Source organism: Equus asinus, chromosome 4, assembly GCF_041296235.1.
Source record: "Equus asinus isolate D_3611 breed Donkey chromosome 4, EquAss-T2T_v2, whole genome shotgun sequence".
NCBI lineage: Eukaryota > Metazoa > Chordata > Mammalia > Perissodactyla > Equidae > Equus > Equus asinus.
This window is the reverse complement of record NC_091793.1, coordinates 18,024,879-18,051,594: the sequence shown is the minus strand read 5'-3', so window position 1 is coordinate 18,051,594 and position 26,716 is coordinate 18,024,879. Positions and strand designations below refer to the sequence as shown.

Here is a 26,716-nt window from a genome sequence, read left to right as displayed (position 1 = left end):
TGTGGAGGGGCACTGATGGCTGTTGGGGGAGGGGGGAGGAGGGGAGAAATAAACTCTTGAAGGTTTTCATCCAGAAGCGACACCTATCACTTCTGCTCACAACTTGTTGACCAAAGCGAGTCATAAGGATGGGGGCTGGGAAATGCAATTCTACCTTTTGCCCAAAAGAGGAGCACCAGAAATGCTGGTGAACAGCACCACTGAAGGCCACAGAAAGCCTCAAAAACCCCAAACCAAAAAGTCTCTGACCCAGTAAATTTAGGAAATACTGGGTTAAAGACAGTGAAAAATGAGGCTGGCCCCGTGGCCCGGTGGTTAAGTTTGCACGCTCTGCTTTGGTGGCCCAGGGTTTCGCCAGTTTGGATCCTGGGCACGGACGTGGCACCGCTCATCAGGCCATGTTGAGGCGGCGTCCCACGTGCCACACTAGACGGACCCACAACTAAAAAAATACGACTATGTACCGGGGGGCTTTGGGGAGAAAAAGGAAAAATAAAAAAAAATTTTAAAAGAAGAAAGTGAAACAAGTCTACATACTGCAGGACTTCTCAGAGCCTTTAATACGTTAATGGACATTGTGACTATCAGAGAGAGTGTTTGAGGGTAAAGCTGTGACTCTGTTCCTGATGTATCCCCTGTCACTCTGGCCCAGTGCCTTAGACACAATATCCTCTCAAATATTTGGCTCAGGACTCTTGTTGCAATCTGCAGGTCAACCTTACAGCTATCTTTGAGGAGAGGCGTCCTCGATAATGAGAGAGAAGATGCAGGAGGATCATCCAGTTTATTCAGTGTTGACAGTGTGCCAGGCCCCAGGCTTTGTCTCATTAAAGCCTCAGGACATCGTTATGGCTTAGGAACTGCTATCATCCCCATTTTACAGATGAGGAAACCGAGGCTCAGGGAACTGGCAGAATGAATTTCAAATAATATCCAGCTTCTGTGATTTGGGCTTAAAATTTGCTCAGTCTCCTGAATTATCTTTGGAAATCTCTGTGAAAGTTTTCACACCTAAAATAGCCTTTTGGGTCTGAGCTAGGTGTCAGCGAGATCCCAAAAGCCTCACTTTGGTGGCCAGGAGTAGGTTCCGGGGCTCCAGGAGATGGGTGGATAGATCCACCTGCAAGGGGTGCAGTGCGGGAAGGACAGGGCCCTGGCAGGTGCTGACTTCTGCCTGTTTCCAGGGAAGAAGGGAAATGTGGACTTTGAATACCGCTATTTAAATGGAAAAGGCTGTTGAGATCTCTGGGAGGGGATAAGAGGGGAGGAGAAAAGCAAGCGAAATGATACTCTGTCATCAGCAGGGGGTGGAAACATTAGTCGACATAATACTGACAAGCCCTCTTCTCTCATTTTCTGCCTCTTGTTTCTCTCATTGCATTTATCACAATGTAACTATCATTTATTACATATTATCATACATTGTTTTTTCTGAGGGGGAGTTGTTTCCCCACCAAAACTTTCTCTGCCTTGAATGGCCCCCATCCGGACCTCTGGATGCCTCTCACTAATATTAATGGCCGCAGCTGAATGGATACTGGTCCTTTAGCCCCTGTTCGCTGAGTGCCCTTCCTGTGCCAGGCGTTTTTACATTCCGTCTCTCACGCACGAGCCCTTTTAATCCAACCCTGGGAAGGAGATACGACCATCACCTTCATTTTGCAACGAGGAGACTGAGCCTCAGGGCCTTTCAGGGACCTGAAAGGGCCCGTGCCGCCAGCAGACGTGGAGCAGGCGCCCACCCGGGTTTGCGCAGCTCCAGATGCTGCGCGAGGCCACTGCTGCCCGCCGGGGGTGGCGAGCCCGGGGGCTTCGCCGGAGCGCGGGACAAGCACGGCACCACCGCGCCGGGATGCCAGGAGGGTTACCAGCTGGTCTGGTCTCACCCACGGGCAACTCCCGGGGCCGGCTCCCAGGCGACCATCACGCAGACCCGCATTCCACGTGCCAGGCGCTTCGCGGGAGTCATTGGACGCTCTGCGCTTGCGCCATCTCCAGACTGCTAGGCTTCCGGGCGTTCGTGTGAACATCCGGGTCACAGATTCTTAAGGACCAATGAGCGGCGTCGCCGTATGCCAGGGGGCGGGGCTAAGGCGGGGCATCATGGCCGCCCCCAGGGCGCCGCGTCCGGGGGCTTCTGGGTGTTTCGCTGACCGGCAGCTCCGCCACTGCGGACCCGCCCTCTGCCCTCCCCAGCCGAGCCTTGGTCGGGCCCGGGCAGCTCTGCGAGGCGGCGGCCGGAGAGGGAATCATGGGGACCGTGCACGCTCGGGTAAGAGGCCCAGCGACGCGCGGGCTGCGTGACCTCTGCGCGGGCTCCGCGGGAGATGTCGCGGCTGCGCCCGGGCTTCCCTGGTGAGGGGCGCCGAGGGCTGCGCGCGCGGAGCCGGGCCGGGGCTGGGGGCCCGCAGACCCCCAAGCGGGAAGCCGATCCGAGAGGAGGGACGTGACTTGCCCAAGGTCGCTCAGCGAGGCGGGGGCCCAGAAAAGACCTGCGACCTTAGTGACGTCCTGGAGAGAGAATGAGTGTTTCTCTCCGTGACTTGACGTCTCCATCCTCAGTCCTCGGGCGTCCCCTCTCCTTACCGGTCTTCTTCCGCGGTCCCTCCCGCCCAGCCGCCGCGGGGACCATGACCGACCCCAGGGCTCAGGCATCCTTTCGAGTCTTCCACCCCCGACCTGATGCGGGGTCGGTGAGCCGAGGAGTCGAAAGAAAGATTTCTTAGACTCTCAAGATCTGGCAGTAGTGCTCTTTTATTTAGAGAATAGTGTGGAATAGCATGGGGACAGGACCCATGGGCAGGCAGCGCTTCTGCTGCTGCCCGGAGTTGAGGGTTAGGGCTAATTTTATAAGGCATGGGTACGTGACTTATTTTTACTGGAAAAAAAAGAAAAGATGATGTAAAAAGTCATTAAATGATTTCAGTGCAGATGGGGTCTGGTTATTGTGCGGTCATATAACTTTAGATACGAATCTGGCCATATAGATCGGCACGCAGGTGAGGATGCCCCGGGCTTCTCTCTCTGGGGCAGTCCTAATTCATACCATAAAAAAAGTCCACTGGGTCATATAGTTTGGCATGTAGGCCAGGTCACCTTGGGCTTCTCTGGCTGGGGCAGCCTTAATCCACATCAATCTCTTTACAAAACAAAGGAAAAAAAAGTTAAAATGGTACCAGTGCCGGTAGGGTCCGGCCATTGGGCGGTCCCACAACTTTTAGATAAGAATCAAACCGGATTGAATAAATGGCAAAAGTCACCGCTCAAATATTATCTTCAGCTAAAGACAAAGGAGGATTTTGGGGTGGGGGGTCAGTTACATGAGGTTGCCAGACAGTAAACAACTTAAGTTCTTGCCTTCCCCATTAAGAGTTTCCAGAGATAAAGCCATCCCCCCTTCCTCCTGGCGCAGAGAGGGAGGCATGGAGATTTCCTTCACAAATGCAATTGTCTCTGATCAAAGGGCAAACAAATTCCACTCCTCGGAGCCTGCTTCTTATCTGTAGTTTTAAAAGTAACCAGCCTAAAAATCCTCATCATAAACTGTTTTAAAATTAAGCAGCCTAAAAATCCTCATCAAAAGGACATAGTGCCTGTCAAGTGCTCACTGGGGTGCCGGGCGCGGACTGACCGCTGCCAACCTGCTGTCCTTTATCGTAATCCTAACTGAAGGCCAGAGAATGAATGTTTGTGCGAGGTCACACCATCGTGGCCTCAGAATGTTCCAAAACTCAGACCTCCTGAGTCTCAGCCCGCAACGCGGCCTTTCTACCGCAACGTGGATCGTTTCACTTGCCCCGCTCCTAAGTTCTCAGTGGTTTCCCATTAGCTCCCGAAATAACTAAGCACGGACTTCTCAGTCTGGCATCCGGAATTGGATTAACTCCCCTCCACAGATCTTTCAATCAGATGAAACCCGGTTGCAGTTCGGACACACTTCGGACTGTACTGTGGCGCGCAGCTCCCCTCCCATCGCTCACACCCGTCAGTGGGTATCCAAGTAGTGCCGTCTTGTAGAACTCAGTTCAGGTGACTTCCTGCGTAAACCTCCTCCTATCTCCCCTCTTCTGGATGTGCTCCCGACTTCCTTGACGTTTTTTCTCTGATGCCCTGTTAGCTCTGTTTGCATTTGTGTCTTATCCTTTTAGATTCCACGTGCCTGGATGTTACAATAGGGACTGCATCCCATCTGGCTTGCGTCCCTTGTAGCATCTTGAGCAAAGGGAGGGTTCATTCATTCATTCCAGTAATATCGCCAGTGGGCTGCTATGTGCCTGGCACCCTAGCAGGTGCGAGGGATGGGGGTAGAGGTGGGGGGAGGAGTCTGCTTTTGTTGAGTTCCTTTGATACTAAAATTGCTACTCCTTTGATTAATAAATTGACAAAAAATGTTTTCAGGTGTTTAGTTTGACCTTTACATTCCACTAGCAAGTTTTATTTGAATTTTTGGGTCAAGAGTCACAGAAGACATTTTATGTTTGCTACCTAGTACGCTCATGCATTAGTGAAACAACAGGTTTGTGAAACGGTACTTACCATTAGTATCTGTCATGGTTTCTTCTGTTTTCTATTTGATTCCAGTCTATATCACTTTAAAGATGCTGTTAATAACCCAGTAAATTTATCTCACGTTCTGTCCCTTCAGTTAGCACTGCCTTGAACAGTACCTGGCACATGGTGTTCCATACAATTTTTTGACTGACTCATCTGCTTAATGGTTAGAGGCTAGATCCAAATATTTATTTAAATTTATTTCAGTAAATGCTTATCCCCTGCCTGCTCTTCCAGCCGCTGGAATGTAAACTCTATGAGGGTGAGGGTCTTGTAAGTGCCGGTCATGTGATAGGTTCTTAATATGGGTGAGTGGATGCGTCTCTATTAGTAAAACAGTTAATTTAGGACATCAAACTTTGACGTAACTGTGAAATGGTAAAGACATTATCTCTTAAACTTCAAGTCTGAATTTCAGATTAGGAAATACAAATGGGTCTGGCAGGTCTTTGGCGAACCTTGTTTCATGCTTTGGAATTTTAGGAACCGTAATGTAATTCTTTTAGCATAATGGAATATAAACTTTGTGCCCGGACAAACCGTATTTGCTAAGCATTCAGATTAAATAGAATGGACGTGTGCATATATTCCTAACCATAGTATATATTCTGCATACACAGTTGACACAAATGTAAAATACTTATTGCACTGTGTAAACGTAAATACAGAAAGCATATTCATGAAATGGTGCAGGTTAAAAGTTTCCTATTTTAATGTGTTAATATTTTTGAGAGCTATAGTAATGATTCAGTTTTTAAAATATTACACAACAAAAAAGAAAGGATAGTGATATGAAATAAGTGATATATTCTTTGCTCAGCATTCTCTTCCCTTTTTTACTTATGTAAATATTCCATTAAAACCACTGTGAGGCAAGGACTTGGTCCGTCTGGGTCAGTGCTGCGTTCCCAGCTCTTAGCCCAGTGCTGGGCGCACAGTAGGCACTCAGTAAACATTTGTTAAATGAAAGAACAAAAGAAAAAAATCATTCACTCACCCATTCCACAAATAACTTGAGTACTTCTGCTGTGCTGCGGCGGATAAAACGAAGCAAAAGAAGGAGAACCTACAAGGGTCATAAACTTCTGGCGTCAAGAGGTGTCCCTATAAAGAGGGTCTGGTTCTGCCTGCAGAAGCCAGGGGTGGCCCACAGAGGAGACGACAGTTAGGTGGGTCTTTGAGCTACTTAGGGGGACGTTATTCCGGGCAGAGAGAAGCTGTGCACAAACATGAGTGTGAGGGCGGGGAGTGGTGAGGGCTGGCGCCGAGTGACAGATGCGCGCCTTTGGAGCTCCTTGTGTGCCCTACTAAGGAGTCCAGTGTGCGTCTATCCCTGTAGGCACGTGTGGAGGACCTTTTAGGTCAAGGGTGGGGAAGAGATGTGATACCTTTGGGTCATTACCTTTCCAGAGAGCCAGTGACATTTTGGCGGCTGTTCTGCCAAGAGGCTGAGTGTCCCAGGGAAGAGGTGACGGTGGCTCAGAGCCCCCGCTGTTCCACACACTGCAGACATCAAACACGAAGTCCCCAGTGCTGCAGGCACTGCAGGCGCCAGACACGAAGTCCCCAGTGCTGCAGGCACTGCAGGCGCCAGACACGCAGCCCCCACCGCTGCACGCACTGCAGGCGCCAGACACGCAGCCGCCACCGCTGCACGCACTGCAGACGCCAGACACGAAGTCCCCGGTGCTGCAGGCACTGCAGGCGCCAGACACGAAGTCCCCGGTGCTGCAGGCACTGCAGGCGCCAGACACGCAGCCGCCACGGCTGTGCGCACTGCAGGCGCCAGACACGAAGTCTCTGCACTTTAAAGCGCTTATTTGTAGAGAGTTGATGGAGTAAGGAGGAGGGAGATACTGGTCAGCACAGTTTTCCCCAAACTTGCCTATTTGTACGGTCACCTCGTGTCACATGACCTTCTGAATCTGTTTCCAGGAGTGTCAGGGAATCCCTGTGGTGAGGCAAGCATATATGTAGTATATTACATGTAAATTCTCATACACAGTAGAATATTATTGTGTCTCCCTGGGAGTACTAAACCAGGAACAGCCTGCAGACCCTTGTTCAGAAGATGTTTAATGCTTCTGAGATTATGTCAGTTCAAATTGAAGAAAGTGACCACTTTGTGGCCCGTTTTATGAGCATATGCAGTTCCCCTTAGTGTGTGAATGAGACTTCATGAACTGAAACAAACCTATCAGGGTCCAGAAAAATCTGTTTTCGTAATTTGGCTTGTCAATGTAGTTATCCTAGAGCATATCCAACTTTGATTCAAAAAGTTAAGATACTTCCCGTAACAACAGGAAAGCAAATGTTTTTCTTTTCTCTGATAAATGTCTTTGTGGCATCTTACTTTTTAACTATTTTTGTCATCAGATGGGGCTCAGGCGTACAGAACTAGATGAGCTGTATATAGTCCTCAGTTCATGACACAGTCATAGGTTCATGCCTGACCCTTTTAGTTAATTTACATTTTTGTTTTATTTATTAATAATACCCTGGACACCGAGGCGCTCACTGCCAATATAAGACTTGTACGTCAGCAGTAGCTCGTGTCTGCCTTTGTGCTCCCCACCTGCCCCCTGCCTCCACTCACCAGAGGAGCCACGGTACTGAGTTATCTGAGTTTTGTCTAAAGACAAAACTAAAAGATTTTGTTTTTTTGTGTAAGTTCATTTGTCTGTGTTTCCTCCCTCCCTTTCAGAGCTTGGAGCCTCTTCCAGCTAGTGGACCTGACTTTGGAGCGTTAGGGGAAGAAGCTGAATTTGTTGAAGTTGAACCTGAAGCTAAACAGGAAATTCTGGAAAACAAAGATGTGAGTATTCTGCTGAAGGGTTTGATAATAGTTGCTACTAGATACATTCACTTCCGTGAACCACTAGGGAAATGTAAATGTACAAACGTAAAATGATGACCCAGCCCCAGTGGCCTAGCAGTTAAAGTTTGGCGCACTCTGCTTTGGCAGCTCAGGTTTGGTTCCTAGGTGTGGAACCACACCACTGGTCTATCAGTAGCCGTGTTATGGTGGCAGCTCACATAGAGGAACCAGAAGAACTTAGAACTATATACACAACTACATGCTGGGGCTTTGGTGGGGGAAAGGAAGAAGAAAGGAGGAAGATTGGCAACAGATGTTAGCTTAGGGCAAATCTTCCCCTGCAAAAAAAAAAAAGTAGGGCCAGGCCAGTGGTGCAGCGGTTAAGTTCGCACATTTTGCTTCGGTGGCCAGGGTATCGCTGGTTCAGATCCTGGTTGCGGACCTACACACTGCTTGTCAAGCCATCCTGTGACAGGCGTCCCACATATAAAGTAGGGGAAGATGGGCAGGGATGTTAGCTCAGGCCCAGTCTTCCTCAACAAAAAGAGGAGGATTGGCAGTAGATGTTAGCTCAAGGCTAATCTTCCTGAAAAAGAAAAAGTAAAATGACCTGTCAGCAAAGAAGAGTGTGTCCAGCTACATTTTAGAAAGACTGGTGACTTTTAGAAAAATGGTTTCTGGTTTTAGAGAAGTAGTTTTTCCTTGGTGATTAATTTATATGAGAAGTTTAAACAAACACACTTTTGTATTTATGTGATTAAAAAAACCAAAAGTATTTCAGGGACAAACTCAAATGATGGTTAAGTTTATACTGTGTTCCCTACTCCCAGAAAAAGACCTTGGGTCTTGAGTGAAACTGTTCGTGAACTTCGTTGCCTGTGAGATTAAATGCAGCACATTCTGATTAATTCTTTAAGACCTTCCCAGGGCGGTGTTCGATCACCTGTGAGTGACGCGTTTCCCCCGTGCCCCCTGGGAGCCCTGCTGTATTTCTCTCTGTTTCTCGTTACCATCTGCTCCACTACACTCTTTGCCAGTTTCTTCCCCTTTAGAATATAAGCTCCATCAAGGCAGGAAGTTTTGTGTTTTGTTCACTGCTGTTTCCTCAGTGTTTAGAACAATACCTGGCTCATAGGCAATCAGTGTGGTTTTATTGAGTGATTTAGTTAAATAAGTGTCTACAGAGAGAGGGGAGAGGCTCTGAGACGGCGTTTGTCATGCTGTGTTGAAATCCACGCAAGATCTCTAGCAAGATGCGCAGCTGTTAGATTGGGGGTCACAGCATCATCCGGGGGCCAGTGCTTGGGGAGCATGTTGGGAGGACATACATGGGACCTCTGAGGCCTGCCTGCATCTAGGACTGACATGGTCCTCGGTCGTCTGTCTGCAGAAACCTTGTAGATGTCATTCACAGAAAGTACAGACCCAGCGAAGGGTAAGTTCAAGAAACCAGTTTTTTGAAAAGGCGTGAAAAATAAATAGAATGAAGTCTGGAATTAAGAAGTGTGGATCATTAAACTTGAAAAAAAAATCCTGGAAATTAACTTCAGACATTTGTCTTTGGCCTTGATGCCCAATCTCTTGCCCTGTATCATACTTATTCATCAGTGTCCCCTGTCGCATTTAGGTGGTGGTTCAGCACGTTCATTTTGATGGACTTGGAAGGACTAAAGATGATATCATCATGTGTGAAATTGGAGATGTTTTTAAGGCTAAAAACCTTATTGAGGCAAGTATTCTCTGCTTGGTAGTCTTGTCCCTTCCCTTCTGAAGATCCCATGAATCTCCCATCTCCTCAAACCACTGAGCCCCCTGCCCAGCCTCTCCGCCAGTGACCTGGCCTCCTACCCCGAAGGGGGCATTGGCACCCCAGGCTGAACCCCTTCAGTTCCCGGGTGCCTCCCACACACGTACATGTGTTTGCATTACCCCTTGTCCCGGAGAAGACGGTGTCTGTCCCTTTTCTGAGGCTGGTCCATGCCTGTGTTCTTTGCAGCCATCCCAGCAGCGTCCTAGGAGCAGAGCGTGTTGCGTGCTGCCTCTTCCCCTGGCACCCTGCTTAGTGCTCTAGTGTGCTCTTTCCTCGGGGCCTCACCCACCTCGTGGGCCGGGTCGTCGATTGTCCCCCACTCCCACTGTCTCCTTGGGCCTTGCTCCACTTACTGACCAGGCTGTCTCCTGTATCGCAGCAACTCCCTCCTCTCCTCTGCGCTTCCTTCTGTCCTCGGAGCCACGTGGACATGCTGTGGCAGAGTCACCAGGAGCTTCCTCATGGCCGGGTCCAGCTGGCTCCTTTCAGTCACTATTTTACCTGACTTTTCAACAGTGTTTGGCCTCTCCCACTTTTAAAATATTGGCATTAAAAAAAAAATTGAAGTAATACATAAGCACAGTTTTAAAAAAAAGTGTAAAACAATCAGATGGCACAGAGGGTATTGAAATGAACCGCAGACGTTTCCGTCCCCTGCCAAGCCCGGGCCCGCTCTCCCGAGGTGGCCGTGCTGAGGCCTTCTTGTGTGTCCTTCCGGGTATGTTGTACACGTGGATAAACACATAGAGCCCTTAAGCAATCTCCCGTTCTCCACGTTTGTTTGCATCTTTCGTTTTTGATATTGGCCTGGAGGTCCTTGTGCGTCAGCACAGTCTGCGTGGTAGCTCATTGTGTGGACTTCCATCACTCCTTGTAAACAGTTCCCTGTTGGAGGACGTTTAAATCAACTGAGTGTGTAGCTCTTAGGGGCGGTGCTGCGGCAATCATCCTTGTATGTGAGCGACCGTGTGTCTGTCGGGTAAGTCCCTGTGGTGGGGTGCTAGGTCGGGGGTATGTGCGCTGTCATTTTCACGGGGGTTGCATATTGCTCTGCAAAGAGGCACCAGTTCACACTCCTGCCCGCGTGGATGAGAGGGCCTCTTTCTTAACACTGGGCGCTGTCACACATTTAAAATTCTTGCCAACCTGCTGGGTGAAAAATACCAGCTCATTGTTTTAATTTGCACTTTTTCCTTATGAATGAGATTGAGCACCTTCTACACGTTTATTGGCCATTCGTGTCTCTCTTTTATGAATTACCTCTTGGGTCCCCTGTTTTCCATTGGATTGTTAGGCTTTTGTTAACTTATAAGAGCTCCCTGAGTGTTAAAAAATGATAACTTTGTGGGGATGGCCCAGTGGCAGAGTGGTTAAGTTCTCGTGCTCCGCTTCACTGGCCCTGGGTCTCTGCCAATTCAGATCCTGGGCATGGACCTGCACAGCGCTCATCAAGCCATGCTGTGGCAGCATTCCACAAACAAAATAAAGGAAGATGGATACAGATGTTAGCCCAGCGACAACCTTCCTCAAACAAAAAGAGGAAGATTGGTAACGGATATTAGCTCAGGGCCAATCTTCCTCACCAAAAAAATATCACTTTGTGATTCATGTCAAATATATTTTTCTTGCTATGTTGTCTTTTGTGTTTGTTTATATCCTCCCTCTTTGTTGCCATTTTTCCACCCCTTGGTTTCCATGAATCCCACCCTCTCCTGGGCTGCTTCCCACCTCTCATCACATTCATTTGAGCCCCGATTGTTGGCTTCTTTCCCTGCGACCATCCATAAATGAGGATCAGTGTCCTGGGTGTCCTCACCCACAGCCCTGGGTCAGCTGCCTCCGTGCCTTAGAGCTTCCCACCTCGGTCTCCAGCCAGTTCCTCTCGTGTGCTTCAGCCCGAGCGTGTGGCTGCCGGCTTGGCATTTCCTCCTGGAATTGCCACAGGCATCTCCAGCCCTAGGCTGCTGAAAACTGAACTGGCGTCTTTCCTCCCCTCCCCCAGCCTGTCCTTTGGCCTCTGTCCCTGACCTCTTATGGCACCAAGGAGCACCCAGCCCAGAGCTGAAAGTTTGTGCAGCCTCCTCTCTCCTCGCGTCCTCCATCCAATCAGTGACCATCCTTGGGCTTCTGCCTGTGGGACGTCTGGAGTCTGCCCTCCCCTGTGAGGTCGTGGCCTGTGCCGGCCCAGACTCGCTCACGGCTCCCTCCCAGCTGGGAGGCTCTCCTCCTGCTTCCTTCCGTCTCCAGTTTCTCCTCTCTCCGTGTTCGCTCACTCAGTCAGCTGTGTCTTATAAGGACCTCGTCCTGTCTCTCCCCTGCCGACAGCTCTCCAGTGCCCCCGTGCACCTGTAGGACGGGCTCTAGCTCAGCCTCCTGTGCATGGTCCTCCCTGCCCTGCTTCCTGAGCACTGTGGCTGCCCTGCCCCCGCTCTGCTGTCCCTCCAGCAGGAGAGGACGCCGGGCATCAGGAAGGACTGCTGTCTACGCTGACGAGAGAAACATAGAACAGCGGTTAGAAAATGGTTAGAGAGTTCAAACATGACTCAAAAGGCTCACACACAGAAGTCTTCCTTTCGCCAAACCCAACCACCGTTAACAATCAATGGTGATCCCTTCCGGGAAGACCTGCCGGGCTGTGCACATTTAATTCATTTCCGTGTCACAGGAAAGGGGTTGTGTTAGGCACTCTGCTGTCTGCCCGAAGCTTGGGTTTGCCTTCTGAATAGGATTTTTTTGCTGCTCCCTAAAGTGCTTTGTCCGTTCTTTCACGAGTGGTCTTAGGGGTGCTCTCGGTGGCTTAGCACCAAATGGTAAACCTCCAGCCTGGTCACATAGCCACCATTTATGTTTCTGTGTCTTAGAGGGATACATTCTCTATTTTTTTCTCTCTTGTAGGTAATGCGGAAATCTCACGAAGCCCGTGAAAAATTGCTTCGTCTAGGAATATTTAGACAAGTGGATGTTTTGATTGATACGTGTCAAGGTACACATCTCTCCATGTCCCTTTCCATCCGTCCTCGAGGATCACAAAAGCTGTTTGTGTGGCCAGACGTAGACAGCACCTGGAGGTTCATCACACGTGTGGGTCTTGGTAGTTAGCAGTCTCGGGGAAGTAGCTGGACTTTTATATCAGGCCGAGGGAGAACGGGTGAACTTTGAAGGTATTGTCCTCTGAGCCCCTGGACAGTACCGGGGTTCTGTGAAAGGCGGAAGGAGGGATAGCCCAGCCCTGCAGATGTCCAGATGGACTCTTGGCAGGCTCCGTCCCAATGTGTGCTTTACAAAGAGGAGGGCGCTAGGAGTCAGATGTCAGTTTTAGGTCATTTGCTGTGTGATATTGGGCAAGTCTCTCAACGTAGTCAACGTTTATTCTTTTATTGGTGAGTCCCTGCTACTGGGGCAGGTCAGGCCCTGTGCTGGGTGCCGGGGAGAGAGACAGCAGCCAACAGGCCATGGTCTTCTGAAGGAGCTTTTGGTCAGGTGGAGCAGGGTCGGGGGACAGATGAACAGGTGATGACAATTCAGCTGCTGTGTCTTGCTGTAAGAGGGAGCTCCAGGAGGAGACTCGGCCTCTTTTAGGGGCAGAGGAAAAGAGCAATCAGAGAAGGTTTCCTGGAAGGGGTGATGTGTAAGCCGAGACCTAAAAAATGGAGATGAGTTAGTTTGGGAAGTGGGGCTGGTGGTGAGGGGAAGGACGGAAACTGTCCCGGGAGAACGATAGCGTTTCACGGGCCCGTGGCCAGAGAGAGGAGGGCATTGCGTGGACCACGGGTTCCGTAGCCAAAATGCAGGGGTCGGGGAATGAGAGGGAGGAAAGGTAAGGCAGAAGAGCAATCAAGAGACCAGGTCGTGAAGGCCTTCATGTGTGGTGGTGGATGGAATTCTGAATTCGGTAGACGTCCATTGAAAAAGAAATACTTGAAGTGAAAATGTGAACTCTTCCAAGGTTGAATGGAGGATAATTTTGAGAAAATATAAATGAAGCTCTTTGAAAATGCTTGAAAAAATATAAAATGCTATATAAATGAAAAGTATTTTGATTATTTGGAATATAGATTCATCCATGACTTACAGGGACCCAAAATAGCAGTGGTTTAGGCAAGAGAGAAGTCTCTTTTTCTTTCCACGACAGTTGGGAGACTGATGGGCTGGTATCGTAGCTCTGCCCCTTGAGGCCACTGGGTGGTGTGGTTTTCCCGTGGGATCTTGTCACTTCATCATCCCTCGGGTCCGCTGGTCCCTGTGATGGCTGAGCACCATTCCAGCATCACGAAGGAGGAAGGAGGGTGGAGGGGCACACCCCTCCCTTGAAGCACCTGTCCCAGGTGTTCACAGCACTCCCCTCTCATCCCATTGGCCAGGACTTACTCACGTGGCCACACCTAGCTGCACGGGAGGCTGAGAAGCAAAGTCTAGGTGGCCACGTACCCGGCTGAGACCTGAGGATTTGCTTGTGATTGAACCGTGGTGCTCAGGGTGGCCCCAGAGCAGCAGCGCTGCTCTCACCTGGGAACCTGCTGGAGCTGCACATGCAGAGCATGCGGCTGCCGCAGGAGCTTTGGGTGGGGCGGCCATGTGGGCAGAACGGGCCCTCCGGGTGATTGTGATGCAGCTAGAGTTTGACACTCACGGGACTGGTCAGAGGGAGACGAATCGCTGGGAGGACCAGCTGTCCCTGCCCCCTTGAGGGATGGGGATAAACAGCCGTCCCGGTGCTGAGCTCTGCCGCGAGGGCTTGTGTATGTGATCCGGGTGAAGCCTCACAAAAACCTGGCGGAAGGATGAATATTTCAGAAAAAATGTTTTTCAGCTAAGGAAACCAAGGCTCAGAGAGGGTTGAGTAGCTTGCCCCAGCTCACAACTGAGTGACAGCACTACTCGGGAGTGTTTTTCTTGGTGGCGAGTGTTGATGGCATTTAGTTATAGCACTCCCCGCCTCTGTTGTAAATGTGATGTGGACGTGGTCACCCACTCCACCTCTGTCTGTGGTTCTCCACCCAGCCTGCACATTGGAATGACCATAAAAAGGATGGTTTAGGGCAGTGAAACTTCCCAATTCTGCAGTGGCAGGTACTCAACACTATGCATCTGTCAGACCCTCTGGAATGTACCACACCAAGAGTGAACCCCAGTGCACACCGCACTTGAGTTAATAGTAACATCTCGCTCTTGGTCCTCAGTTGTGATGAAGGTACCTCACTAATGCAGGCTGTCGGCATCAGGGGAGATGTGTGTGAGGGGTAGGGGGGGTGGATGGGAACTCTGTACTTTCTGCTCAGTTTTGCTATAAACTTAAAACTGCCCTAAACAGTAAAATCCTTTAATTGAAAAAATATATATATGGCGCCAAGGCTTCCCCTGGACTGAATAGGAGAGTTCCAGAGCCAGGGCCTGGGCATTGGCAAGTTTGGTGGCTCCCTGATGCGGCCGATGTCCAGCCAGGGGTGCAGGATCAGCCCCCACCTCTCTGGGAAAGGCCCGCAGACCCCTCTGGAACTCGGCCCTGCTGCCCTGCACCCCATGGCTGTTGGGGGCCGTTGGGCAGCCGCGCTGGATTCAGACACCAGTCAGCCCGCGGGCGTCACACCCCAGCTCGAGGAGGGACAAGAGCCATCACCTCTTACGTTGGTATCGCGTTTGTGGCTTCTCTTTTGGGATTTCTAGAATCTGTCTTGTCACGTGAATTCTAGGTTTTAATGTCAGTTGAATTTAGGCCCCAAATATCTTTGAGGACCTGCCTGCCTGGTGGGAGAGCAAGTGCCTCGAGCACGCGGCATGTGCTTAACTGGGTGGTGTTACCTCTGGTCGTCTCCTGGCCGCAGCATCTGTGTTTTGGTGTCTTCTGCCGCAGGAACTAGCCGCGGCTGTGCTGCTGTAGAGGTGATTGTGATTTTGTGTGGGAGTGTTCTTAAACTTTCAAAGAGATGGTGCACTTCGCAAAGGAGAGAGTGAAATAAAATGAGCCTGCCGACTGCCTTTTGTGGTTTTCAGCAGCGGGACCTGAAATGAAACCGCGTGTTGTAGCTGACTTAGTGTTTACCATTTTCTCTTTGCTAAGGTGATGACGCGCTGCCCAACGGCTTAGACGTTACCTTTGAGGTCACCGAACTGCGGAGACTGACGGGCAGTTACAACACCATGGTCGGGAACAACGAGGGCAGCATGGTAGGACACCGGCATCTCCTTCCTGGGGGGGCTTTCAGTTAGGAGCTTTGAAAATGTGACTACTCTAAAAACTGGTGATGCTTTCAAAACTCTCTCATGCACCTTAATCTTTTTTTGTAAGCTAACCCGTGGTTTCTCATTCATCTTCCTGGAGTTGATTATAATATGCCTTGGAGAGTTTAATTAGGAATGGTTTGGGGAATGTTCATATTAAGTTTCCTGTTCAAATTCCCCTAAACTCCAAAGCTGTCGCCTTGATTTTCCTGAGCTTCTCGGTGAGCGAGTCCGCCCTCCCCCGTGTCGGTCTGTGTGTGGCTCTCAGCAGAGGCGTGCTTTAGAGGGTGAGAGCAGTTAGAGGTGAACGGCTAGGTCTGTAGTCTGCATTTTTGGTGTTTTGTGCGAGTCCCTCAGCCAACATAGCCTTTCTTAGAGTGACCCCACCCTCTGTTTCTTTTCCTCCCAGGTCCTTGGCCTCAAACTCCCTAACCTTTTAGGCCGTGCGGAGAAGGTGACTTTTCAGTTTTCCTATGGAACAAAAGAAACTTCGTATGGCCTGTCCTTCTTCAAACCGCAGCCCGGAAACTTCGAAAGAAAGTAGGAAGCCGGACAGATTGTTGAGTACAGTGGCCTGGTTTAAAAGTTAAAGTGGATTGCTTGTTTGTGAAAAGAAACTTTACAGATTCAGCTGACACTTCTGCAGTGTTACAGCGTGCTCTAGGTTTCCTCACGAAGATGAACCCCAGAAGTGTGTTTTTAAATCTGTTGATTTAATGTGTACAGGTTCTAATCGCTGTTTCAGCTTTTCAAGCTCTGTCCCATTGCCTCCTAGTTTCTCCGTAAACTTATACAAAGTCACTGGACAGTTCCCCTGGAGCTCGCTGCGGGAGACGGACAGAGGAGTGTCAGCCGAGTATAGTGTGAGTAGCCTTTCTGTCTTTCTCTTTGTGCACCTGAGTGAAAACTAAGTATCTATTTACTTAATGCCCAAAGACTGAGAGCGGGGCCTAGCCAGGAGAGCACAGACAGGTTGTGGTCTGGCAGTTGGAGTGATGTGCCTTGTTGCTGACGTCACCTTTTGTTCCTTGCCCTCTTGTTGGCTGCCTCCCAGGTAGGCACCTCTCTGCTGACCGAGGGTAAACTGCCAGAGCCAGAGATGGCTGAGATCCACGGTGGCAGCTCCTCTGACCTGGTCACATTTCTTCTGTGCCCCTGACTTCCTGTGACACTGTCTGTTTCTCCTTCCTCATATGCACTAAGATCAATAGCTTCTGCAGCCAATGGAGTCACTATGGGTCACTGAAAGCTTGCATCATTGGTTTACACTTGAGTTTACGTCCAACAGAGTCCGACTAAATGCAGCAAATGGAATTGCTATCATCTGAGCATTTTTTGGCTTTACCATGAAGCCTGCTGTTTTTCCGTCCTTTCTACGCTTGTCCTTATTCTTCCCCTCCTGTTTAGTTAACGAGGAAGGACCCTGAGACACATGCCCTATAAAAGTAGTTCCCCACTGGAGGTCTTCAGACCAGCAGCGTGGTCAGCCTCACTGGTGAGCTGCTTAGAAATGCAAATCCAGAGCCAGCCCTGATGGCCTAGTGGCTGAAGTTTAGCGCACTCCTCTTCAGCAGCCCAGGTTTGGTTCCTGGGCACGGAACCACACCACTCCTCTGTCAGTAGCCATGCTGTGATGGCGACTCATGTAGAAAATGAGAAGAACTTAAAACTATATACACAACTATGTATGGAGCTTTGGGGAAGGGGGAGAAAGAGAAAAAAAGGAGGAAGATTGGCAACAGATGTGAGCTTAGGGCGAGTCTTCCCCTGAAAAAAAAAGAAATGCAAATTTGTGGGTCCTACCTGCCCTGCTGAACCAGCCTCGCTGGGCATGGGGCCCAGGAAACTCAGCTGCTTGTGCCTCCCTGGTGATTCTGGTCTGAGAACCAGCCCCTGCGCTTGACTGCTGCCTGCCACTCAGCACCTTAGAGGCACGTGGGACATGTTAGCCATTCATAATTCTCATCCTTGCAGCCCAGGATCACCAAAGCTCTGAGCACTGTGAGGGAGGCCCAGGCGGCACAGCTCAGCATGTAGACGTGAGCACCTGTGAGCGTTTGTGCTTCCGTTTTCCTTCTCCGAGAAGGAAACCTGTCTCCTTCAGGCACCTGTCTGCCCTGTGCTGGGGGTGTGGAAGGGGACCCCCTGGCACATGTTCTCTCCGCCTCCATCCTCCAGCAGGTCTCCAGTGGCCCCAGCAGTGTGGCCTGCAGCAGGAGGGTTCTCCCCGTCTGTCTTCCCTGTGTCCCTCCTTTATCTCTTTTTTTCTGAGGCTTTTTTAAAGAGCAGATTCTTATTCTTGTTTATCCACAGAGACTAGCAGAGGGTTGGAACGGGCTGCAGGGCAGGTCTGTGGTGGAGGAGAGAGAGGGGGAGGCACAGAGGCCGTGCAGCCCACAGCCCTGAAGCTGAGCAGTGAGCTCCTGGAGGAAGGGACTGCATCCTCCTCACTGTGTCCTCGGTGCCCACACGACACAGGGCTCACGACACACAGAGTGGTGCTGTCTGGCCCTGCCTCATCCTCACAGTGACTCCAGAGACGTGAGGTGTGTCTCCTCTGAGCAGTAGCACTTCTCTTGTGGAGCGCTGCCTTGTGAGGAAGGAATGCTGTAGGTCCGCTCTGCGCCTTCCTCAGGCGTTGGGGAAAGTAGTGAATCTCACTTGGGTGGCCCTGAGTGCAGAACCGGCAGGTGAGCAAGGCTGCCTCCCCGGCACCTGGTGAGATGCCCTGTGGGCGCTTGATAAGTAATCGTGTTGGGGTGGGTGCTCCCAAGTTTTCACCCTGAATTCCGGATGATGTCTGGGCCTTAAATTCTCTGGCAGGCCTGGGGGCTACAGAGAATGCCCAGTGGAGGACTCACTCTGTGAAGTTGAAGTGACCTGGCTTCCTTGTAAGGGTTACATCATTGTCATCCTTCCCAAGGAGACCAGGCAACATCATTCACTGTTAGAAACAGCCTGGGCATTTCTCTACGACAGAAGTCTAAGACGGGCTGTCCTGGCTTCACGGGGGGAGGGTCAGGCCGAGGCAGGTCCCACTTGCCTGGACATCCGGGTTCACTTGGCCAGGCCCCTGCTGCAGCCAGGGTGTTCTTCACTCACATGTAACTGTCTCCTTGCTCTTCTCTGGGGGCCGATAGGGGTCATCAGGGTCACCTGTCTGGCTTCAGACCAGGGGTTGGGAGGACCGGGTGCAGGGTGTGTCCAGTTGTCTTAGGGATGGAAGAGAAACCTGTCGGTTACAGGGTTGCAGGCAGCCTTCAGACAGGCGACGCTGTCTGCTCACCCAGGACACAGTCCTGCCGCTGTGAGCAGTGTCTCCTGTGATGGAGATCATGGTCTTCTGCGCTTCTCCCTCCCTCCTTCCTCTCTCCCTTCCTTCCTTCCTCTTCTCTTTCTCCCTCCCACCCATCATTTGAAAAATATGTATCTTAGGTATTTAGTTAATAACTGAGTGATGCCTCGTTCTGAGTCCTGACTTGGGACGACCTCCACGTACATAAGGCACGGAAAGGGTTCTCACGAGCCCGTGTGCATTGCAGTTTCCCATCTGGAAGACCAGCCATACCGTCAAGTGGGAAGGCGTGTGGCGGGAGCTGGGCTGCCTCTCAAGGACGGCGTCTTTTGCAGTCCGAAAAGAAAGTGGGCACTCGCTGAAATCGTCTCTCTCGGTAAGGACTTCCTTGTTCAACTGAAGATTTAGATACTTCGATGCAGCCGTGCTGTACATTGGGACAAGCCTTCACCGACGTCGGGACAGACTGAGAAGTGTCCTAGGTTGGGTGGCAAAAGCAGTGGCTCCTGGGCCCTTAGTGAATTTATGTTCACAACCTCAGGTTTTCCTGAAGAACATCGGTGGTGTGGGAAGGGTGCGCTTAAGAGCCGACTGGAATTTCAGCTTTCAGAAGTCGTTAGGAGGCTGGCTGGGTCGACTTCGGTCAGGCTGTCGAGCTCCTTGAGAGAACCAGCCCTGGGACAGGATCGTGATCTCCCACCTAACCATCGGGCCTGGCTCCTCCTGCTCTCCCCGTCCCCGCAGACCGGACGTAGGGTGACATACTACCTCCCTCCCGGGGTTTTTGTAAAGATCAAGTGATGTAGGAGCTGCCGGGGTTAGCACAGTGCCTCGCATACAGTAGGTGCCCAATCAGTGCTCATTGTTGTTTGTAGACCTGGTTGAAGTGAAAATAACCCCAATACAAATTTCTTTCAGCATGCGATGGTCATCGACTCTCGGAACTCTTCCATCCTACCAAGAAAGGGTGCCTTGCTGAAAGTGAACCAGGTACTGTTCCTCACCTGTGACCTCTGCAGGCCCCGTGACCCAAGGGGGGCAGGGAGTCACACAGAGTTGTCACGTTTTTAATGTTGAGCGTTAGTTGTAAAGAGCATTCTGGAATGGCTTGCAGGGCTGTCAGTGGCCTCTCAGGGTTCCCAGCCCTGGACCTGCTGCCTGCAGTTCAGTCTCGTGCCGTCAGAGGGCCCGGAGTGGGGATGGCGTCCTGGCCTCCGAGGGTGTCACTCAGCAGGCCAGGAGGAGAGCTGCGGTTTGCTGGGAGGGTTTCCTTCGTTCTTAAAGAACACCCTGAGACAGGGCCTGCAAGTGCTGTGTGCGCAGGCGCCAGGCAGCTGCTGCCAGGAAGAGGGGCCAGGGTGGGTGGGGCGCTGGTCCTCGGTTTCAGAGGAGCAGCTCAAAGTCAGATTTTTATATGAAGGGTGCCAAATTGTAAAAGCTTGGCTAATTTTTTTTCAAACACTGATTAGGCCAGCCAAGTCCTAGCATCCGTTGCAAGCTCTGTAATAAAGTGTTCGTGTCGCCGTGTTTTTCTCTCACGTAGAGGGATAGCGTACTCTGTGGTCATTCCCTAGGTCTGATGAGTCTGTGTGTCTTTCAGTCCCCTGGTCCCGTCTAGAACAGCTAGAATATAGCTGCTAGGAGACAGAAGGGGCCTGTTGCCTTTGTAAAAATATGGAACAGCGAGATCAAACAGTGATCCCAGTAGCCGTGGTTAGGGACCCCTGTGGTAGGTCCGTTTGCTCCCTTCTGACCTGAGGGTTCTCCCCCACAGGAGCTGGCAGGCTACACCGGAGGGGACGTGAGCTTCATCAAAGAAGATTTTGAGCTTCAGTTGAACAAACAACTCATACTCGAGTCAGTGAGTATCTAGCCAGAATGTTGTCGCCCGCAATTTTATCCCTCGTTTTTGGAATCTTAGTAGAAAATCTCAGTTCCTGAGGATCCAGAGCGTTGACGTGGAAGCTCGGAATGTTAATGCTTGAAACGGAAGTGCCCACCTTTAATTGGGCTAGGATTGAAGATGCTCTGGAGAGAGGTGGTAGTCCCTCTCTTGCGAAGGATCTCTGTTAGTCATTTTACGTGGGGCCGCGTGAGCCCCTTCCCTGTGTACCACCTTGGGGCCGTCAAGGAGATGTGTCTGGAGGACAGAGGGATGCTGTCCTCTCCCTCCTGAGGTTGCTTGCAGAGAAGTTCTGAGTCTTCACCTTCTTTTGCTGGGTCTGCAGGGCTCTGGGCACTTCCAGGAATTTTTTTTTTAACCCTTAATCCAGTTTGGTTTAGTTTCTCCTGATTAACTCAGGACCTGAGGAGTGGGTGACTAGGCTCTGACCAAGGCAGAGGAGCCCCAGGCTGGGAGACACCTGGCTTCTCCGCTGTCCCCAGCGCCCAGGTGACTGGAGCCAGCTCTCTGTCCGCACTCCCCATCACACACACTGTGGCCTGTGCCCTCAGCTACTTAAGACCTGGGGCCGAGGAGGGAGTTCTGATGAAATGGGATATGCGTCTGTTTCTGACGTCGGCCGTCCACGCTCTGTCCGCCCTGGGCTCGCTGCTCTCTGGCTTTGCTTCCCATGTCTCCTCTGCCACTGCTCTTCCTCTGGAGGCCTCTGTTCACGTCAGCGAGCTCTTTCAGTCACCTCTGCGCCCTCTCCAGCACCTGACGCTGTCGTCATTTGACCCTGGCACTGCTACCCTCTTCCACACCCCACTCTCCTTCACACTTGCCACCTTTCCACCTTAGCACAGTGTCTCCCCCTGGGATTCTCGCAGCTGTCTCCTGCTCTGCCCGCTCTCCTTGGGCTGCGGCTCCCAGCGCGTGCCTCGCTCTCCTTCCAGGCCCCAGGTTCATGGCTACTGAACATTTCGACTCCATCCTTGTGGGCACCTTACACGCAGTGTATGTAAAGCTGCGCAGCGTGTCTGACCCTCCACAGAGCAGGCCAGAGGGCAGTGGGCGGAAGAGACTGTTCACGCGGACGTGAAGACTGGATCCCAGATCTGAGATCGGGCCACTGCCCCTGAGCTGTTAGAGAGCGTGTCCCTGCGGGTGGCATTGGAAGCTGTGTGTCTTTGCGTCTCGTGATTGTGGGAGCACTGTCACCTCTGCCTTCTTTTACCTGAGGCGCTGTGTGCCCTTCGTCCCCGTATGTTTTGAGGCCCCGACAGAGAGGCCTGGGCAGATGCAGCATCACTTGTCTGGAGCCCTGCTCTCCCGCTCCGTCAGGCCGTGGCTTGTCCCGCCGGGCTCAGCTTCTTGCAGAAGAGGGCGCTGTCCCGTGTCAGGATGGAAGCCGTGCCGTGCTCGGGGCTTGGGCTTGTCTTTTGCTTGTGTTCAGTATGTCTTTATTTGAAGTCTGGAGTTGCGAGTTTTCAAAGGATCCACAGGTACTCTGAGCTGTACTCCTTCAGCTGCCCGAGCCGGGTGTTCTCCTGTGGCCTCGTGCCCAAGCCCAGAGCTCTGCACGCCGCAGGCGCCCGGCATGTGGCCCACAGCCAGAGATCCGTGCGTTTTATCTGCTGATGCTCATTGGAAGGACGGAAATCCTGGGAGAAAACGGTTGTTTCTTTATATCTCAATAGGTCTTTTCAGCATCTCTCTGGGGTGGAATGTTGGTCCCCATCGGTGATAAACCGTCCAGTATCGCTGATAGGTAAGTTCTAATAAACGGAGGGTAATGTGCGAATGTTTCCCTGAGGCTCTCTGTGGTTGGTTCCTTATAAGATGTTTTAGAGAAGTTCAACTATTAGGAGAGCAAATATTCCAAACTTTACTCAACTAATTTCAAAATATCCAGTATACCTCTTATGCAATATTTTTTGCTTTTTTCCGGGGGGAGGGGAAGGGAGTTAACTTGTTTCATTATATTAAAAAATTTGTATTCTCTTTTGAGTATGAAAGAACACAGTGCATACATGTTGCACTATAAAAACAGATGTTTAAAGGAAGTAAGAGGATAGTCCTGCTTTATGACAGGCAGAGTTAACATTTGGACTATTTCCTTTTAGTCTCCTTTTTGTGGATGTTGTTTGTGTTTGTGTGTGTACATATCAGTCTGTCTATACATCTGTGTTAAATTGTTGATATACTGTATTTTGCACAGTTTTATGTCCTTGCTGCTTTTTAAAAAGTTTTAAATAAATTATAGAGTAAAACATTGACCAGTTCATGAGAAATTTTTTATAAGCGGCATTTCAATGTTGCATTGTTGGCGTATAAGTAACACTGTGAAGAATATAACTTTGTTAATAATTTTTGTTCATTTTATTTTCTGAGGAGAGATCGGTAAATGTGGAATTACTGTCTGAAAAGAATGTGAACATTTTTAAGGCTCATAAAGAATATTGCTGGAGCCTCCTTTTTAGAAAGCTTATAGCAGTTTATACTCCTGCCAGCAGAGTATGAAGCTGGACCTGTTGCTTTATAATTCTAATAATTGTTCCTGAGGGCAAGAAACTCTGACCTTGCGTTAGTTAAAACATTATTTTAGCTTAAACTAATTCAGCCTTTTTGTCTGGCAATTTGGAAGTAAAAAAATTTTTAATTTCTGAGCTCTGGAACCTAACAATTTCACCTCCATGAATCTAATTTACAGAAATATGTTTATAAGTATACAAAGATTTATGTGCAAGGATGTCCATCGTAGCATTGTTGATCATAGAAAATTTCTGAAACTGCCAGTAGGGAAATGATTAAATTCAGACACAACCATTCTAGAGAGACGGTGTGATTATTAAGAATGAGACAGGGGCCGGCTCCGTGGCCGAGTGGTTAAGTTCGTGCGCTCTGCTGCGGTGGCCCAGGGTTCGGATCCTGGGTGCGGACATGGCACCGCTCGGCAGGCCATGTTGAGGTGGCATCCCACATCCCATAACTAGAAGGACCTGCAACTAAGATATACAACGGGGGGCGGGGGGTTTGGGGAGATAAAGTAGGAAAAAAAAAAAAGAAGGTTGGCAACAGTTGTTAGCTCAGGTGCCAATCTTAAAAAAAAAGAAAAAGAATGAGACAGATGTCCATGGGTTAAAATTCGAGTGTAGGGGCCAGCCCCGTGGCAGAGTGGTTAGGTTCCCGCACTCCGCTTCGGTGGCCCGGGGTTTCGCCAGTTCGAATCCTGGGTGTGGACATGGCACTGCTCATCAATCCATGCTGAGGCCGCGTCCCACATGCCATAACTAGAAGGACCCACAACTAAAAACACACAACTATGTACTGGGGGCTTTGGGAGAAAAAGGAAAAATAAAATTAAAAAAAAAATTGCGTGTAAACGTGTTCGGTTGATTGCTCTTTGACGAGGGGCAAGAGCTCCAGGCTCTGTGTTTGCAGGTGTAGCTGCGAGGGTCTGGGAAGTCAGCCACCACTGACAGCACTCAGCTGTGGAGATGGGGATGCAGTGGGCAGATGAGGACAGGGGGAAGAACCTTTTCACTTTTTGTGCTTCCTGGGTCGTTATTTAATTCTTTCAAAAGAATATGTGTGATTTATAATTTTTTTAAAAAATGGAACTTGCTGTTTGTTTCTGTAATTAATGTTAATGAGATATTCAGAAAGGCTTTGCTTAGAAATCCCAAATAGTAAAAAAACACATTTATAGGCTTTTAAACTGAAGTTCAAATGAATAAATTCATAAAGGCTTTTACCTGGCAGGAAAATTGGGAAAAGAGTGCCCTGTCGCCCATTCCTTCTGTGCCATTTCAGACCTATGGAAGGCTCTGAGCAGTCAGAGGGCCAGCGAGGGCACCACGGGCAGTGAGGGCCACGGGGGCATCAGCCGGTTGTTGCTTCCATGGCAGCTGTGTGGGAAAGATTACAGCTTCGCTCATCTTTTTAATTAGTTATTTAGCAATTACTGTGGTCTAAAATCAGGTTCTAATAAGCTGTTAGATTTTGTAGAAAGTAGACTAGATTTCTAAGTAACTTTTAATTCATGCTTTTCATTTTATTCAGATATAGTATAAAATTGTGTGAGAACCCAGTGCATTAAGGAGCACAAGAGAGATTCAATTCTTGAATTGTAATACATTTTTCCTAGTTAAAAATCATTGCAGAAAATACAAAAAACGTTAAAAATAACAATAATTCTATTTTGGTCTATTTCCTTCTAGTATTATGTTTCTGTTCTTGTAAAATTGGGATCACACTATTCTGTATTTGTGTTCTGCTTTTTTTTAACTTAATATTGCATTGTGAGGTGTAAAAGGCCATTTTGCAAAGGAGCTGCCTGATGAATTCTTACAGACAGCAGAGCATTTCTTTACAGTGGACGGTCCACCCTGTGCCTCTTTGCTGAAGAAGTGTCTTTATTTTTGCCTTGTATTTCAACCAAATCCCCAGGAGTTTTAAGCGTTTGTTTGGATGTTTAGATTTTGGTTTAGATTAGAAATTTAGATTTTTATGAAGTTCACCTTACTCCTGTGCATCTCCCCAGTCCTTAAATGTTTCACCGCTTGCAAATGTCGTTGACGATGCTGAACGTGGGCCTAACTCACGCGCCTCCCTTGTGCCACGTAGGCCTCCACCGATGGTTTTCCTCTGACGCCTGCCCCTGTCTTCCAGGTTCTACCTCGGGGGACCGACGAGTGTGCGCGGGTTCAGCATGCACAGCGTTGGGCCACAGAGTGAAGGTATGTTGTTCCTCACAATACTGCCAAACAATACCGCAAACAATACCGCCAAACAACACCGCCAGACAATACCGCAAACAATACCGCCAAACAATACCGCCAAACAACACCGCCAAACAACACCGCAAACAACACCGCCAACAACACCGCCAAACAACACCGCCAAACAATACCGCAAACAATACCGCCAAACAACACCGCCAGACAATACCGCAAACAATACCGCCAAACAACACCGCCAAACAACACCGCCAACAATACCGCCAGACAACACCGCCAAACAACACCGCCAAACAACACCGCCAAACAACACCGCCAAACAACACCGCCAACAATACCGCCAGACAACACCGCCAGACAACACCGCCAGACAATACCGCAAACAACACCGCCAAACAACACCGCCAAACAACACCGCCAAACAACACCGCCAACAATACCGCCAGACAACACCGCCAGACAACACCGCCAGACAATACCGCAAACAATACCGCCAAACAACACCGCCAAACAACACCGCCAGACAACACCGCCAGACAATACCGCAAACAATACCGCCAAACAACACCGCCAAACAACACCGCCAAACAATACCGCAAACAATACCGCCAAACAATACTGCCAAATTGAAACCAGGCTCACGCCTCATTTTTGAAATCGTGTGTTTGTTTGAGTTACCATGATAATGGGCATTCATGTTTCACTGCAGGAGAATTAGCACTTACACACCGTCTAGCTCACGGCAGGCGTGGAAGGATATTTGTGGGGAGAACTATAGAAAAACGAGAAAATACATCCAAGCAGAAAATCCGTGACAATGGCCTCTGATCGCAAGCATCCTGTTTAAACCCGCGTGTCTTTATACTCGAGCTTTGTTTTGTTTATATGCTGCTTTCTAACCTGTTTCTCCCACCACCCCTCAACAATATATGATAAAGGTTTTTATAGGAATAAGTACTTTATCATTTTTAATGGCTGCTTATTTCATCTTTTTGATATACCATCAGTTTTTAAATTAACAGACTTTATTTTGAGAGCAGTCTTAGGTTTACAGAAAAATGAGCAGCAACTGCGGAGTTCCCGTGCACACTCCATAACGTCCTCTCTTATTAACGTCTCGCATTAGCGTGGGACACTTGTTACAACTGTTGAGCCAGAATTGGTGCTTTATTACTAAATCTCGTGGTTCACATTAGGTTCCCTCTGTGTTGTGTGGTTCCATGGGTTTGACAAATGCATCACAGCACGTATCCACCATTACGGAGTCACACAGAAGTTTCCTGGCCCTGGAAGGCACCTAGCTCCGCCTGCTCAGCCCCCTCCCCAGCCCCTGGCAGCCACTGATCTCTGCACTGTCTCCATAGTTTTGCCTTTACCAGAGTATCATATAGGTGGAATC

The 26,716-nt window shown here is 49.7% G+C and overlaps 1 protein-coding gene across 1 annotated transcript in view; it reads left to right on the top strand.

The window, feature by feature from the left end:
• Window positions 1-2,067: 2,067 nt before the first annotated feature.
• SAMM50 (SAMM50 sorting and assembly machinery component) overlaps window positions 2,068-26,716 on the top strand; it is a 35,678-nt gene continuing 11,029 nt past the window's right edge. Inside the window, exons 1-12 of the mRNA XM_014864421.3 lie at window positions 2,068-2,272; window positions 7,256-7,366; window positions 8,997-9,098; window positions 12,075-12,162; window positions 15,238-15,344; window positions 15,808-15,938; window positions 16,174-16,261; window positions 18,941-19,069; window positions 19,612-19,683; window positions 20,468-20,554; window positions 22,276-22,346; window positions 25,250-25,317. Of these exons, the coding sequence (XP_014719907.1) occupies window positions 2,252-2,272; window positions 7,256-7,366; window positions 8,997-9,098; window positions 12,075-12,162; window positions 15,238-15,344; window positions 15,808-15,938; window positions 16,174-16,261; window positions 18,941-19,069; window positions 19,612-19,683; window positions 20,468-20,554; window positions 22,276-22,346; window positions 25,250-25,317 (1,075 nt within the window). The 5' untranslated portion in view covers window positions 2,068-2,251. The remainder of the gene's footprint in view (window positions 2,273-7,255; window positions 7,367-8,996; window positions 9,099-12,074; window positions 12,163-15,237; window positions 15,345-15,807; window positions 15,939-16,173; window positions 16,262-18,940; window positions 19,070-19,611; window positions 19,684-20,467; window positions 20,555-22,275; window positions 22,347-25,249; window positions 25,318-26,716) is intronic.